The 15,219-nt window shown below is 44.6% G+C and overlaps 1 protein-coding gene across 6 annotated transcripts in view; it reads left to right on the forward strand.

The window, feature by feature from the left end:
* The window catches only part of RPRD1B (regulation of nuclear pre-mRNA domain containing 1B), a 395,744-nt gene extending 381,326 nt beyond the window's left edge, over positions 1-14,418 (forward strand). For 3 of the 6 annotated variants that reach the window (XM_069652390.1, XM_069652392.1, XM_069652395.1), the window contains one exon: positions 11,425-12,679. In XM_069652390.1, the coding sequence (XP_069508491.1) occupies positions 11,425-11,574 (150 nt within the window). In that variant the 3' untranslated portion in view covers positions 11,575-12,679. Of the gene's footprint in view, positions 1-11,424 lie in introns of all 6 variants that reach the window. The other 3 variants (XM_069652393.1, XM_069652394.1, XM_069652391.1) reach the window with 2 other exon arrangements.
* Positions 14,419-15,219: the final 801 nt, after the last annotated feature.

Here is a 15,219-nt window from a genome sequence, read left to right on the forward strand (position 1 = left end):
TGGTTGTGTTTAGTTCAGAATTTGAAATGTGTATGCAGAAGGGTGAGTTTTTTTAGTACGGTTAGTTAGTGACAGCTCTATCTTGCCTTCCAACTCATTCTAAGGCAGTAGGAAACATACTATCTCACAACATGGGTCTGAGTTTGAAAGAGATTATCTCACACAATTACCTGAGTTGAAGAATATATTTACCTCACACAGTCGGGGAGAAGCAAGATCTGGCCGTGACACACTAATGCTAAATGTGAAAAATTGTCTCTCATCCCCTACTGGTGGCAGGTGGGGGGGCAAAATATGACCAGCCCACCGAATTGGGGGAGAAACAGTATGGCTATCTCATATAAGTGGTCTAAGTGCGAAAAAAAGCTCTCATACGGTTAGGGTCACTTAAATCTTCCGCAACGGTGTATGCATACCCTAAAAGAGGCATGGAAACCCAACACCAGACACTGCTATTTCAACAAGTGGAAAAGATTTGTGATGTGATGCAGATTACAATCCATACACCCAATCGAATGTTCCCCAAGTAACATTCTACTTTACGTTCTTTACCTACTAGACTCCGGCCTAGTATTCAACTCCATCAAAGTACACCTGGCGCCTCTGTCAGTTTACACCACTTCACAGAACACAGTGTACTGGTGGAAAGTTCCTGTCATTAAAGCATTCATGTAAGGGGTAAAGTGGCAATACCCTCGCATCTCTAACCCTCCACCAGGTTGGGATCCTAATATTGTGCTCTCCAAACTCGTGTCTGCGCTTTGAGCCTATACACAAGGCCAGCCTAAAACATTTAACTTACAAAACAGCATTCTAATTAGCCATCACCTCTATGACCAGTCTATGAGCTACAGGCTTTGTCCGTACAAGACAGTTTCTTCATAATCCACAAGGACAAAGTTGTCCTCAGAACACACCCCTTTATTATGTTTCGATGTGACGCAAGCTAATATTCACATTTCTGTCTAGATGTGAGGCAAGCTAATATTCAGTCTGTCTAGTTGTGATGTAAGCTAATATTCACCGTTCTAGCTAAGTGCGCAGTTGGAGTACAGTTAATCTAGTTGTGAGAACGCCAACCAACAGCTCTGCTAGATGCGGTACAAGGCTAGGCAACACAGTGGATCTATATGTGGCAACAGTTGCCAAATAGAGATTGATACATGCAGGCTACAAGCTAATGGGTGCTGTGGAAAATGCAAAGTATGGTTATCTGGCACAATCAGGCTAAATGTTAAAAGTATTTGTACCATGCACCGTCACCACCGGAGTGGTCCCCAGGCGCTCTGGCGGATCTGAAAAGGGAAGAAGGTAGGAAGGTTAGTAGGATTGATCGGGAGAAAGGCAAGAGAGTGGTGAGGTGCTGTTGACAGCCTCAGTTCGGTTTGCACTGTTCGCTGAGTTTAGGTGTGCTTTTCGGTTGTTATCCGTCGTGTGAGGCAATGTGTAGTATATTGTCTTGCAGTGTAGTAAAGTGTGTGTGATTTATTGTGCATTAGAGGTAGGTTTGTGTCTAGTTAGTTTGAGATGTGTATGCAGAAGGGTGAGATTGTTTAGTGGGGTTGGTTAGTGGCATCGCTATTTAGAAATGACACATGCTAATCCTCACAATCCTGTCTAGATGTGGTGCAATGCAAATCTTTACAATCCTGCCTGTGTGGTGCAAGCTGACATTGACAATTATGTCTAGATATGACGCAAGCTAGTATTACAGATTTGTCTACGGGTTAATGCTAATCTTCACAATTCTGTCTAATTGTGACAATGGTTCATATATGCATTTTTATCTGGACTAGCTAGCACAGTGTGTAGTGTAACTAGTTGTGAGAAATGGCTGGGCAACACAGTTCCCAACTCAGTTAGTCTGGGACGACAGTTGCAGAGTGGAAGTGGGTACATGCAAGTTACCTTCTATTTGGTGGTAATGAGCTGGGAGAGGGGTGGGCCAGTTCTGTAGTTCCAGAGATAGCTGTGCCCCTGTTATGTTGTTTTATGTTGATTTATAACGCGCACCGATACCACTGAAAAGGCAGTCTCCAGGTGCTCAAAGAGGACGTGGTTGGTTAGTGAGGGAAGAACGATAGGATAGGTCCAGAACCTGGAGAAACTGGCGTCTGTGTGTTGACTTGCAGATGCTAAATTGTGTGCACCGGCTTGTTGTGTCCGTATCAGTAAGGTCCAGTGTTCGGGTTCATTTCTTGTAAGTGTTTGTTGCTTATGTTGGGTTTGTGTTAGGGTATAGGTTTGCTAGACCAGTGGGCATGTATAGTGTTTGGTCGTTGTGTTTGAGGAAGTAGAAGCAGGCGGTTAGTGCTTTGGCTACTTACTAAGTTCTTCTACGTGGCTAATCTAGACAAACAGATTTGATGTGGCAAATTATGAATCTCCATAATTCTGAGTGTGCCGCATGGCTGAACCTTACCTGGACAGTGTGAACTCCTAAATGGAAGGCACAACAGTTTTCAGCTATCTAGATTGATGAAGAACACCCAAGAATGGGACACAACAGTAGATAACACCACTAAACGGTTGGTACACAGCAGTGATAGGGGATACTCTTTAATAGCTGACTAATTTTGCTTTGCTATGTAGTTAATGAGGCAGGGCTTTCTGGAATACAGTGATTACTGTACTCGTTCCCCTAGCCCCACCCAGACCACACTTACCTTGTCAGTCGCTGCTGGTTGACGGCTGGCTACTGGCTTATCAGGTGAACATGGGGACACACGGTCGGGAGCTGCCCTTTTCCGAAGGGGCTGCGCGGGCAGTGGGCTGCCCTAGGGGAATCTGGTTAAGAGCCTGCCTCCCGTAGAGATGCAGCCAATCACGGGCAGGGGCGAGGTCACAGGTGTGGCAGGAAAATTGGGAAAAGAGCGAAATAGCAGCCAGCAAAGAAGGGGAAATGCTGACAAAAAACGAGCAAGGAAAAGCAGGGGAATGGATGACAAACGAGCAGGGGAGTGGAGGAAAGGAAGGGCCAGAAAGCAGGATGTCGACATGGGCGTGCCTGTAACACTATCCCTACGTGACGTGTAGTGTACCCAAAATCCCTCATACGTCGAGGTCCCTCAGATTGTTTTTTTTTTTCCACCCAGCATACTGGTCGCCTTATGCGGAGCTCGTCCAGAGACATTGCTATTGTTATCCTTTCGACCCTTGGTCGTATATTATAAAGTTTTTGAATATTATCCTACCATCCATTCCTTAGACTGCTGTTTCCTGATCTACGCTGAAGCCGGTTTCACGGACCTTCGACACAGTGTTCTGGTCGACACTGCCGACCACGTGACCGATCCTTCTGGCCGCTCCTACACAGTGGGGAGAGTGGGGTCGGGGTGCACATTTCCTTTTCTGAGAATGCCATTCTCTTTCCTCTGTTTGTTCCCCGGGTCTTTTCGTTACTTTATTTTTCATCCGCTATGGAGACGACTCCATTTAGGTTTTGTCCTTCTTGTAAGGCCAAATTTCCTAGGAGGGATAAACACTAAGTGTAATAGGTGTCTGCCCCTGAATCACAACAAGACGGCTTGTGGGGCTTGCAAGCTCCTGCATCCAAAGACACTAAAGGAGCGCTGTGTTAAGCAGTGGGCGGCCTATGGAATGTCGCAGGCCGAGTCTAGTTCTCACGCTGCCACAACCGTCAATTGTGATGAGGGGCTAAGTGACGAACAGGCCTCCGATTCGGAGGCCATTGACCTCTCAGCGGAGCATTCCTGCTCTGTCGGCCGTCCCCGGCCCCCTAAGGCAAGTCTCAGGTCCTGCTTTGGGGACTCTAAACCCTGGCGACAAGGATGCATACTCCTACGTCCCGTCCCCTTTCCTCCATATTGCATGGGCGTCCCTCGCGAGGGACGGGAGGCGGAACCTTGTTTACCAGAAAAATCTTATTCCCCTATAAATTTAGAGGCACGGACCTGCAAGCATGCACCGCCCGGACTCCGCCCTCCGGTGCCACACCTCAGTCCCCTTTTCCGCATCGACGGGAATGGGCTGAATTCACCAGCGCTCCTGGGTTTGGCTTCGGCTATGTATTTCACGCGTGGATTCTTCCTCTCTTCTTTTGTCTTTTTTCAATAGATACTCGGTCCTCAGACGCCACAGCTCCTCCCCGGCGCATATTGACTTCGACAGGGTTCAGCAGGTGCCCATACTGCAACGGGCCCTTTCCAACTTCAGACCCCCACGCCCTCTGCCTATGTTGCCTTGGCCCAGACCACGGTTGGCAAGCCTGATCAGCGTGCGGCTTGCTGTCCTCGAAAGTGCTGAAGAACAGACTAGCCAGGTGGAGGGAGCTCTTTCAGCAGTCTCCTTGTGAGGATCTCAAGAGTTTCATGAGATATCAATCCAGGCCTGAGGTAGGGCCTATATTTTCATCAGCACCTCGGAAGGGGGGACTCCTTCCCAGGGACTCTCTTACGCGGGAGGGACTTAAGTCCTTAACGGAGATGAATGTTTCCAACATCAAGCCTGTATAAAAGCGCCAACTAGAGGAGCTCAAAGGCGTCAGCCCACAGTCTCCGTTAATAACAATAGTTAGCACACAGTAATGAGTTAAAAAGCGTTAATAAGGCTCTAGTTTATCAGAAATTAATGTTTCTAACAGAGCATCAAGTCTGAATGAAACCGTCAACTCGAAGAGTTCAAAGGCATCAGCCCCTAGTCGCTCCACTGTTAAAGGGATGGTCTAGTAAAAAATTTTATTAAAAAAATAGATAGGCAACATAAAAAAAAATACTAGCATTCTCCGTTTTAAAACTTGCTATGTAAAATTTTGAGCTATTCAAGCTCAAAATACGCAAAAGCAAGCACATGGGCGCATCCATTTTGTGAAATGGAGGCCCTCCTGTGCTGGCTTTTGCGGCACTAATGAAGGAAAAGCCAGCCAGCTGTAGTAAACAAAGGCTACCGCTGGGTGGCTTTCCCTTCATTAGTGCTGTACGCGGAGGACAGGGACCGGAGACCAGAGCAGGAAAGCTGCAGCTGAATCTCGGTAAGTGCTATTTTTTTTTTTTTTTTTTTTTTAAATAAGCACTAGCTGCGTTTTTTTTTTCTAAGTTTTCCGGGCTGGAGGAGCCCGGAAAACTTAGAAATAAAACTGCAGCTTTAAAAACGTTGTATTTATGTTTGCGGTCGCTTTTGAAGCGACCGCAAACATAAATACAACGTTATTGTGTTGGAAAACGCTGCGGTTTTTCTTTCCAAGTTTCTCAGGCTCCTCTGGCTCGGAGGAGCCTGAGAAACTCGGAAAGAAAAAACGCAGCGTTTTCCAACACAATGGCGTTGTTTCTGCCTGAATCTGCTTTACCATTTGGGGCTCTCGGGCTCCCCGTGGGGAGCCCCCGAGAGCCCCAAATGGTAAAGCAGATTCAGGCAGAAACAACGCGGCATTGCGGAAAACAACCACGTTGTTTCTACCTGAATCTGCTTTCCCATTTGGGGCTCTCGGGCTCCCCACGGGGAGCCCGAGAGCCCCAAATGGGAAAGCAGATTTAAGCAGACAACGCAGCATTTAGCATTTCCCATTTGGGTCTCTCGGGCTCCCCACGGGGAGCCCGAGAGCCCCAAATGGGAATTCAGCTGCAGGTAGAAACACTACGCAGCATGTAAACATAACCGCGTGTGTTTCTGCCTGCTGTGGCTTTCACTTTGGGTCTCCGCACCGGAGACCCAAAGTGATAGCCACAGCAGGCAGAAACACACGCGGTTCTGTTGGAAAACGCTGCGGTTTTTCTTTCCAAGTTTCTCAGGCTCCTCCGAGCCGGAGGAGCCTGAGAAACTTGGAAAGAAAAACCGCAGCGTTTTCCAACACAATAACGTTGTATTTATGTTTTCGGTCGCTTCAAAAGCGACCGCAAACATAAATACAACGTTTTTAAAGCTGCGGTTTTATTTCAAAGTTTTCCGGGCTCCTCCAGCCCGGAAAACTTAGAAAAAAAAAACGCAGCTAGTGCTTATTTTAAAAAAAAAAAAAGCACTTACCGAGATTCAGCTGCAGCTTTCCTGCTCTGGTCTCCGGTCCCACTCCTCCGCCTACTGCACTAATGAAGGGAAAGCCACCCAGCGGTAGCCTTTGTTTACTACAGCTGGCTGGCTTTTCTTTCATTAGTGCCGCAAAAGCCAGCACAGGAGGGCCTCCATTTCACAAAATGGATGCGCCCATGTGCTTGCTTTTGCGAATTTTGAGCTTGAATAGCTCAAAAGTTTACATAGGAAGTTTTAAAACGGAGAATGCTAGTATTTTTTTTTTTATGTTGCCTATCTATTTTTAAAATAAAAATTTTTACTAGACCATCCCTTTAACACCCATTAACAGACTGTAATGAGCACAGTTCAAACAAAGCCAGTCGGTCAATATAAGTAAAAACGCCCCTGTATCCAAAGAGTTCAGTACCTTTTAAAATTAGCGTTCAGGTCTTAAGAGTGCCTGACTCACGCCCCAAGCTCCAGTCTCCAAACACTTTGCTGAAGCACTTTGCGCATGTTGTTGATTAAATAGTCCTTTATATTTAAGGGCTAGGCACTCCAATTCAGAAGCAGGTTTTCTTCAATACCAGAGACACCATAAACACATGTCCAACAGTAGCTAAACACTTTGCTGAAGCACTTCGCACAAATTATTTTGTTTCACTCCACTGGAGGGAGCGGTAGGGTTAGGTAGGGAATGATGCAAGAGCGAGTGGAGGACCTCCCTCTTTGGCTACTTAGCGATGTTTAAGAAGAGCTTTGAAGAGATCCAGTCTTGGCTAGCTTTGGTTGGGATGGGCAGTGGGTTCCAGTGGTGTGGGGCTAGCAAGTAGAGCGCAAGTGAGTGGAGGGGCATGTGACTCTGAGGTTGAGTGCAGAGAAGTGGAGGGAACATGGTGAGCAGACAGCCAGTCCAGTCAGCTACTGAAAAGCAAGACCTTGGATAGCTTTTCATAGCTTAGCTAGAAGGGACTTGAAAAGGAGCGGGTTGTACATGAACAGCCAACCAGCATGGTGTCGGTAGGTAGAAGTGGAGGAGGATCTAGGAAGGTACGACCAGTAGTCGAGTTTGCAGAGGAAATGGGTGTTTTGTTTTTGTACTGTGGTGATCAAGAAATTGACTCTCTGCAAGGGTTGAGTATGTGAACATGAGCAGCAGAGGCAGTGGTAGTGATACATTGCTGCGGTTGGCGTTCGCTATCGGAGGACCCCAAGGCTAACGAGCCTTGTGCAAGGGAGCAGCGGGAAAGTCAGGCAGAAATAAGATGGTAGAGGAGAGGTTATGTCCTTGAAAGCCGGTAGAAAGAGGACTTTGTTTTTGGAAGTGTTTAGTATGAGGAATTTGAGAGCCATCCAGTGACGGATTTAAGTGAGACATTGGGTAATCTGTTCTGCGATGGGTTGCCTGAAGGCGCGAAAGTAGAAACATATTTGAGTGTCCTAAGCAAAGAGGTGATGGTGGAAGCCAAACTACCAGATGTCTATACCTAGGGCAGTGGTTTTGGGGGGGTGGGGGGGTCAGCTCTCCATGGTCTGCTTCTTGGGGTTGGGGCGGGGTCAGGAAGACAGCTGGGGTCCGAGGTTTACAAGTTCCGGGAGATTTTAAAGCAGCGACCTTCCAGGTAGGATACAATACAGTCTACAGCAGGTTTAATTATCCCAAGATCTTGGAGAGTAAAGGAGAGGGGAGAGGTTGGCAGTTTTGAATGCGGCAGAGGTTCAAACGCTTGAGTACTGGACAGTTTGGAGTGGTGAGCATTGAAGAGAAAGTTGAGGACATGCACGAGTGAAGTGTTTACTTTGGAAGCCAGATTTAAATCTTTGAGGCCATTTTCCTCAAGTTACTTAATGTTCCTGTTGAAGACCACCCGCTCAAGGACCTTTAAATAACGAGGTTGGAGGTAAACTGGTCAATAGTTCACCAGAATGATTGGGTCAGCAGAGGGTTTCTTCAGAAGGGGTAGGACAGTTGCAAATTTGAAGGAGGCAGTGAAGAGTCCAGCTGAGGGAGAGGGGTTAAATGGGTTAAAGAGCACAGAGAGATGAGGGCTAGTGATTGGGTCTAAGAATTGCATTGGTTGAGGAGCAAACGGGTCGATACGGGCACAAGATTAGTTGGCACAGTGAAGGCTGGGTGCTAAGAGGTAGGCAGAAGTAGTACATAAAAGAAAGGGTTGAGAGATGGATTTTGGGTTGGGAGGTGCAAGCAAAACTTGGAGGGTAGATGCAATTTTGTGTGGGTGATTGCGAGGGGAGGAGATTCGGTTTGTAAAGTAGGAGAATGTTGTAGAGTCTAATGCAGGGGAGAGAGCCTTCAGGAATTTTTAGAAGGGTGTGGTTTCGGGATTTGAACCATTGTGTAGATCACATCACATGTTGGTTACTTACATGATTGCTCGCTTTTCTTTCTGCACTGTCATTTCTTTCCCCCGTTGTCCCATCCCCTAGTAGTTTTTCACAGTTGTCCCTAGATTTGATTTGCAGAGCAATGCTTGCCCGAATTACTGCTGGGTATGATTTGCATTCCTGTGTTTGCAAAGTTGATCCTGGGATTTGGTGTGCTGTGCCATGCTTGCAAGAGTTCGAACCAGTTGCGTAATTCCATGGTACCCTGAAGTTTGATATACAATGCCATGTGGTCCTCTGATTTGGCTGCCTTGCTTGTGAGGTATTCATTGATTTTACATAAAAGTTTAGACTTGCCTGTAGGACAAACGGCCAAGCCAGCATGTTAATAGGCTAGTTTAAGTTGCACTGTTTCTGACTTATCAAATCTGCTTTCAATTGCATTGTTTGCAGCATGTTTGACCAAAAACTCGCATTTAAAAATCCGATCGAATTGCCTTTTCGGATTGCATGCAACTTTGTTACTGGTCCCACAACCAATGTTATGGCCCCCTTCCACTTAGTCTTCTACCCACCCACCCCACTGGTAATTTGTCCTCTGTTTGGTTTTGATTTAACGTCCCTGCAGGAGTTGACTCCTGCTTTTGCTCTTTGAGTTAATGCCATGTTAATAAAAATAAATCTGTTTTTGGTTGCAAGTATCTTAAACTCCCCCAACCTCCCCTGTTTCGCCCTGTAAACACGATACTATGTATACCACTGTTACACATGCTTAACCAGCAAACATCACAACCGAACATTTTGCTACCTTGCTACAATAAGAAAATACTGTTAACGGTACCCTCCCCCTTTCCTCTGTGCACGTGCTCTGTATTTGCTTTGGCACTCCATGTTTTAATGGAGAGAAACAATGGTCTGCCGCTTCATGCTCAAAGAGATTGCTCCTGGCTTTGGCCCGCCGTACCGTGCTAGTGTGGTAGGCTACTGGACTTGTTGTGCAATGCCATGCTTGACCGGAGTGCCACACACTGTTTGGTCTGCATCTCCATGCTTGCCAGAGTTTGCTCATGAATCTGTGGTTTGCCATATGGCGCAGAATTATTTTCAGACCTGATTATTTGAGCTTGTGTGTGAACGGTATGCCTGATAAGTCTGCTGAGGTGTGGTCGGAGAACCTGCAGGTTGACCTCTCTAAAATGATTTTTTTGGCCCAGCAATACTTGACTTTGGCTGCAGGTTAATTACGGTTATTTGCAGAGGCTCTGATGACACGCTGCAAGCAGCAGTTTTATGATCTGATGTTTCCATTGGGTTACTAAAAAAGCACAAAGGTCTGCGGTTTTGAGGTTTTGATTTTTTTGAGGGAAGGTGGTTGGTTCCCTAGGAAGCAGAACCGTGGTGATGTATTCTTGTTTTGTATTGTCAATGCCATACTCTATAACGTGTGTACCCACAGATCACGAGCACCGAGTCTCTCTTGGTAGGGTTTCTAATCAGGACTTAACATGTTTCAGATCGAAAAATGTGGCTTGCGTCGGTTAATAGGCAGTAGCGGGAGATGTTTGTAATGTGGGCAGGTGCATTATGTACGGTCATTATTTTGCAGTGGCCTTGGGTTGGATGGTATTGGGGAGGTGCTATAGACCTGCCACCGCATTCTCTTGTGATCATAGTTTACCGAATATGCCCAGCGGTCTACCAATGCCGGAGTTGTCATGTGAAGCAACAATGTTTTCAGGAATTATTTTGAATTTCTCCCTTTCGTTTGGAAGCCCCCTTCCACACAGCGACAGTTATCCGTAGGAGGTTGGTTATTGACTCCAAAAAGCTCAGTTAAAGTTCTAGAAGCGCGTTAGCTTTCCATGTGCTGTCAAGGCAACATTTAAGCCTGAGGCGCACAGTCACTGGACGTAAATGGGTGTCTCAGTGCCTTGTGCCAGCCTAAAACACTGTACAGATGTTCTGACAAGTGGCTGTGGTGTCGGAAGTAGCATCGATTCATTCAGGACAGGAAGTTTATAGGGTTCATATTGATTTTTTTCAGAACTGAAAACGTCAACGCCAGTGAGATGGCATATAGAGTTAGACCCCCATTTCAGATATCGGTCTTCATTTTCCCGGGTGTATATGGTGCGGCCAACCTGCCTGGCCCATTATATTTCTGAAGCCAATGCATTAAGTAGGATTAGTTTGAGTTATTCTAACACTTTATGAATAAAGCCTGAGGTCTATGACAAGTAGTGGTTGGTAAAACAACGTTGCCAGGACTTGCACTTACAATGTCAATGTAAAATTCCACAGCCTAGGTAACTGAAAGCTGTCTCTCTTTTTAACCCTTTGCTCCAGACACTGGAGCATTTTGACTGTCCTCTTTTTGGCTAATTTGGCATGTTCCGTTTTTTATGTATTGCCTGAAGCACTTTCATTTTAACGTTATTATTGCAGTTTAACATCGTGGGCAATTTAAATTTTAATGTTTGCTGTTAATGCCACAGGGTGGCCTCATCTGAGTGTGCCATGGCAGAAATGAGGGCTTGGGCAAGTAATGTCTGGTTTGAGGATGAAAATCGAGATGCCATGATGGTAGTTCAGCGACTTAATTTTCAGAGGCTGACCGCATAGGAGTGTTGGTAATATTGTAAACTTAATCTGGTCAATCGAATTTGAGCCAGAAGAGGTGTGCAGGAAAGTTCCACAGAGAAGAGACGTGGTAATGTAGGCATCGAACTACAAAGCATTTGTACTGAAATATGTGTCCTGCATGTTTTGAGAAGCCAGCAAGGATAGTGGTCCTCCACCTTGAACCTTCACTAAGAATATTTTACTGTTACAAACATGCGCTAAGAAATGTGTAAATTTCATAGCGACTTTTGCAAATGATTTTGGGGGGGAGGGGGGGTGTCATTTTTTTATCTTATGAAAATGTGGATCCACCGCTTATACAATCACTTTTACTAGATTATAATCAGCAATGTCAATCTACATAGCCTGTGACCCATTCCTCAGTATTTCCTTAGATTGCATATGCCGTGTACTCTTGGTATGTTTAGATGAAGGGAAGCATAGAGACATTGCAGATTTGTATTGTTAACATCCCACTCTTTCTCGTTTCAGGAATATAAATTGAAGCTTGCTCGTGTAACACAAGTCCGCAAAGAGCTGAAGTCCCACATTCAGAGCCTTCCTGATCTCTCCCTCTTGCCAAACGTGACTGGTGGTTTGGCACCTCTACCTTCTGCTGGTGACCTGTTCTCCACAGACTAGGACAACTGGGTTCTCATTGAATTGTTCTCCCTAAGCTAGTCTCAGGCCAGATATGAGAAGACCGAGGTGCCGCAGGGACATAGGAAGTTCACCTTCCATTGACAGACGCACGGCACCTTGCCAAGGAATGCATGGATCGCCCATGCAGCTTACCAGTGGATTGCTTTCTAGTCTCTATAGACTACTGGGCACTAAAGACGCAAGCATCTGCTAGAAGGCAAATGCTATTTGCAAGAAGAGTGACAACAGGCTGAATCTGATTCTCGATGCCGCTGCAACAGAAAGATTTCTGTACTTTCCAGGCTCCTAGTTTTCATTTTTTTTCCAGCCCTTGTAAAACCTTAGTCTAGCCCCGAAATCATGTTAATACACTAACTTCTCAAACAGTGGTGAAGTTGAAAAACAAATCTTTTTTGTTTTCTTATGTGTTTTAGTGGCTTTTTGCAGTTCAGGAATTGTGCCACCAGGAGGAGGTTAGCCTGGTGGTATTGCAACTGATGTCATTCCGAACTGGGACTGAGCCAGTCCCCTCTTTATTCACTTTTTAGAAATGAAGGGACTGCCTGTCCATCTGCCACAGCCCCCGAGGAAAAAACATGCACACTCCTGCCATTTCAGAGACCACCAGGAATGTTGTCAGGTTTTCTCCATGGACCTCGTGTGGTGTTTTTGTACACTATGCTTATTTTTTTCCACCGTTTTGCAACAGTTGGGGGGCCTCATTTTGAAAGCTGCGGTTTAAAAGTTCTGATGTTTGAAACAACTATATGATTGGTTATGTACAAATGAATTGCAGAAATTGCAACCGAAGACGACTGCAGTTACTCTTCCTCCTCCTTTGCCTATCCACCCCAACAATCCTAACTGCCAACAATGTTCCCTTTCCCTGTTGACGTGGGGGAAACAAATATCTACATCTACTCTCATCTCACCAGTCATTTAATTTTGGTACCAGCCTATCCTGGATACATTCTGGTCTGTACAGTTTTTACAATGTTAAGTAACAACGAAGGTTCAGGGTGCTCACAATTTGAAAGCTATGAAACTCAGTCTGAGTGTGGTTGTCTTGAAGTTGTGTGAAATAACTAAAACATTATGAGTTGTATACTATGGTGCCACTCCGACTTTCTTCCTTGTTCTATGAAATCGGACTCATTAGCCACAATTTATTTATTTTCCCCTTCTCTAAAAAGTGCTGACTAAGCTCTGGGTACAAGCAGAATATCCCTCAAAGCTATTTAAATGGAATCCTGGAGACCGATATTGGCCAGTGTTCTCCTCGTCCCTGCTATGCTGCAATTAAGGTTATGATACAGTGTGATAGGAAGACTGTGTATGGTTTTCGGCCCATTATTCCACAGTTTATCCTGGGAAATCATTCTGAACAAGCATGTTTGTGTCTTGATAGCCACGTCTCAGACTTCCTAACCTTAGCCAGTGTTGTTCTATTTCAGGGTTCCAATGGCTTGTCCCATAACTACAAATGTTTGATACATCTCCTTCGTTGTTTAACTTGGAAGGTTTGTTTGGGATGGGCTAGCCTTTCATCACCTATACATTTTTACTTCAAGCATGGTATTTCTTTAGGTTGCTAGAATATCTATGTACTACTGTGTTTTTTTTTTTTTCTCTTTTTTTTTTTACCCTGTTGCATTTGGGACAGAAACTGCTGTTCAAATATTTAAAAATAATGTAGTCCCGGGTTGGTTTATAGAAATACTTCGTAGTATTTTCTTTGTCCAGTCTTCAAATGAAAAATTGTTTTAATAGACTTGATGATTTTCTCTCCAGTATGTGAATAGTACTCTCAGTGGAATCTGAAAACTGCCATTAGTCATTTTGACAAATCCTTGTTTTGAAACCAGGGCCTTCTCTGATTTAAAGTTCTAAACTTGGAATACTGCTGACAGATGTGCAAGGCCCACTGGAAAAGCAGAGTCCCTCATGTACAGACAATGTTCTCATTTAGAACTGCATACACGTTTCCATAGAGTCAAAAAGAATGATCTGTACTCCTAATATTTCAGTTTTATTTAGTGACCAAGGGCTTGTTAGAAACGGATGGTGAACTATGCAGGTGATGTGAAACAGGTGAGGGTAGCTTACAACTAGACATGCACAGGCTTTCCATTTTCAACCGCTTTAGCAAGTTTCTGATGTTAGAATTGGAGGGTGGGGGTGCCATTGTTATATGGCCAGTGGTTCCAGACATGCTGTAATACCGAAGAAAACCATGGGATCACTATGCTCTTTATGTTCGGTTTTTGTGGGCATGTTTAGATTGCACAAACGTGTCATCGTGGAAACCCAGTTACACGTGCCTAACAATTACTGTCAGCTGTTACTATGAGTTGAACTATATATATTAGGCTGGGAGGCAGAAGTAATTAGCTAGATTTAGAAGTAAAATATATATTTGTGTCATTCTATTTACATTTTATAGCTGCTAATTTTAATTCGGCATCAATGAAATATACCCATGTTGGATTGAAATGATTGTATGATAAGCACCTTACTTCTGCTTTGGAAAATGACAGGAGGGATTTATTTGCTTCTGCACCTTTACAGCCACTTTTCAGCGACTGGCCCAGTTCTTGAGGTTTTGATGTGGCATGATTTCATGGAACTTTGAATTTTATTTGATGTCCGAATGAATTGGTGTCTGAAAGAGTGAGCATGGAAACAAGTTCTGAAAGTGAAATGTGTTGGTAGATTTCCTAGCTCTGACCAGAGTTTTTTGTATTTTGTGACAAAGGTTACCACTAAGTCACCCAGGAAAATGTGATCAGAATATTTGTGTTTGTGTGACAACATAAATGAGAAATAAATTGCAGTGTGAGAATTTGAGGTTGTCAGACCCACATTCAATGCAACGTTGTTGCCCCTGCCCCTGAGACATGTTATCGTTCCAGTGTGTCTCCGTACAATCCTTTTTATGAAGATGTTGAACGCGGAAAGTGTTTCTTCTGCATCCTAATTTTAAGATGTTCTAGGCAAGGGTCTAACAAGAAAACCAAATAGGTCAACAAACTTCAATCAGTCCACTCTTGAACCTCTCTTTTATGATTGTATGCATGTATATCTACTTTGCATGTTGCAAAAACTATTTGGTTTGGTACTGTGCTGGCAGTCAAATGTTCGCTTCTTCAAATGTGTTCTTTGTCCTCCTTTTACCTAACGCTCAGCCTACAGAGCATTGTTATGTGGCAACAGTCCTCTAAACTTTCTGTAAAAATAAATATTGAATGTACTCTAGGCCATGCAAGTGTCTACAGTGACATATGCAAACCAATGCTTTTTATCAGAATTTTAGTTATATAGTCTGTACACTACTAACTCAATTACCTGCACATCGAGGAACCATGGATATTGCATCAGATTTCAGAAAAGCGCAGGATTTTACATCGTTGGTTTTCAATGCCCTGACCAATAGAATACCTGAATAAAAGTAACGGTGGTCACAACATTAGTGCATATACTGAAGAACTGCCTGTCTCTCTTGCACGCATAGTTTGAGGCTGCCTCCGTCAGGAAAAGATATTCTGCTTAGCAAATGCAGATTGTTGCCCTAAACCTTAAAGTAATCCTAGCTTAAACTCTCAGCCAAATAAGATACCACTGGATGCTTTCCCCCGGCCCAATGAC

Source organism: Ambystoma mexicanum, chromosome 3p, assembly GCF_040938575.1.
Source record: "Ambystoma mexicanum isolate Mex_15411 chromosome 3p, UKY_AmexF1_1, whole genome shotgun sequence".
NCBI classification, from domain to species: Eukaryota; Metazoa; Chordata; class Amphibia; order Caudata; family Ambystomatidae; genus Ambystoma; species Ambystoma mexicanum.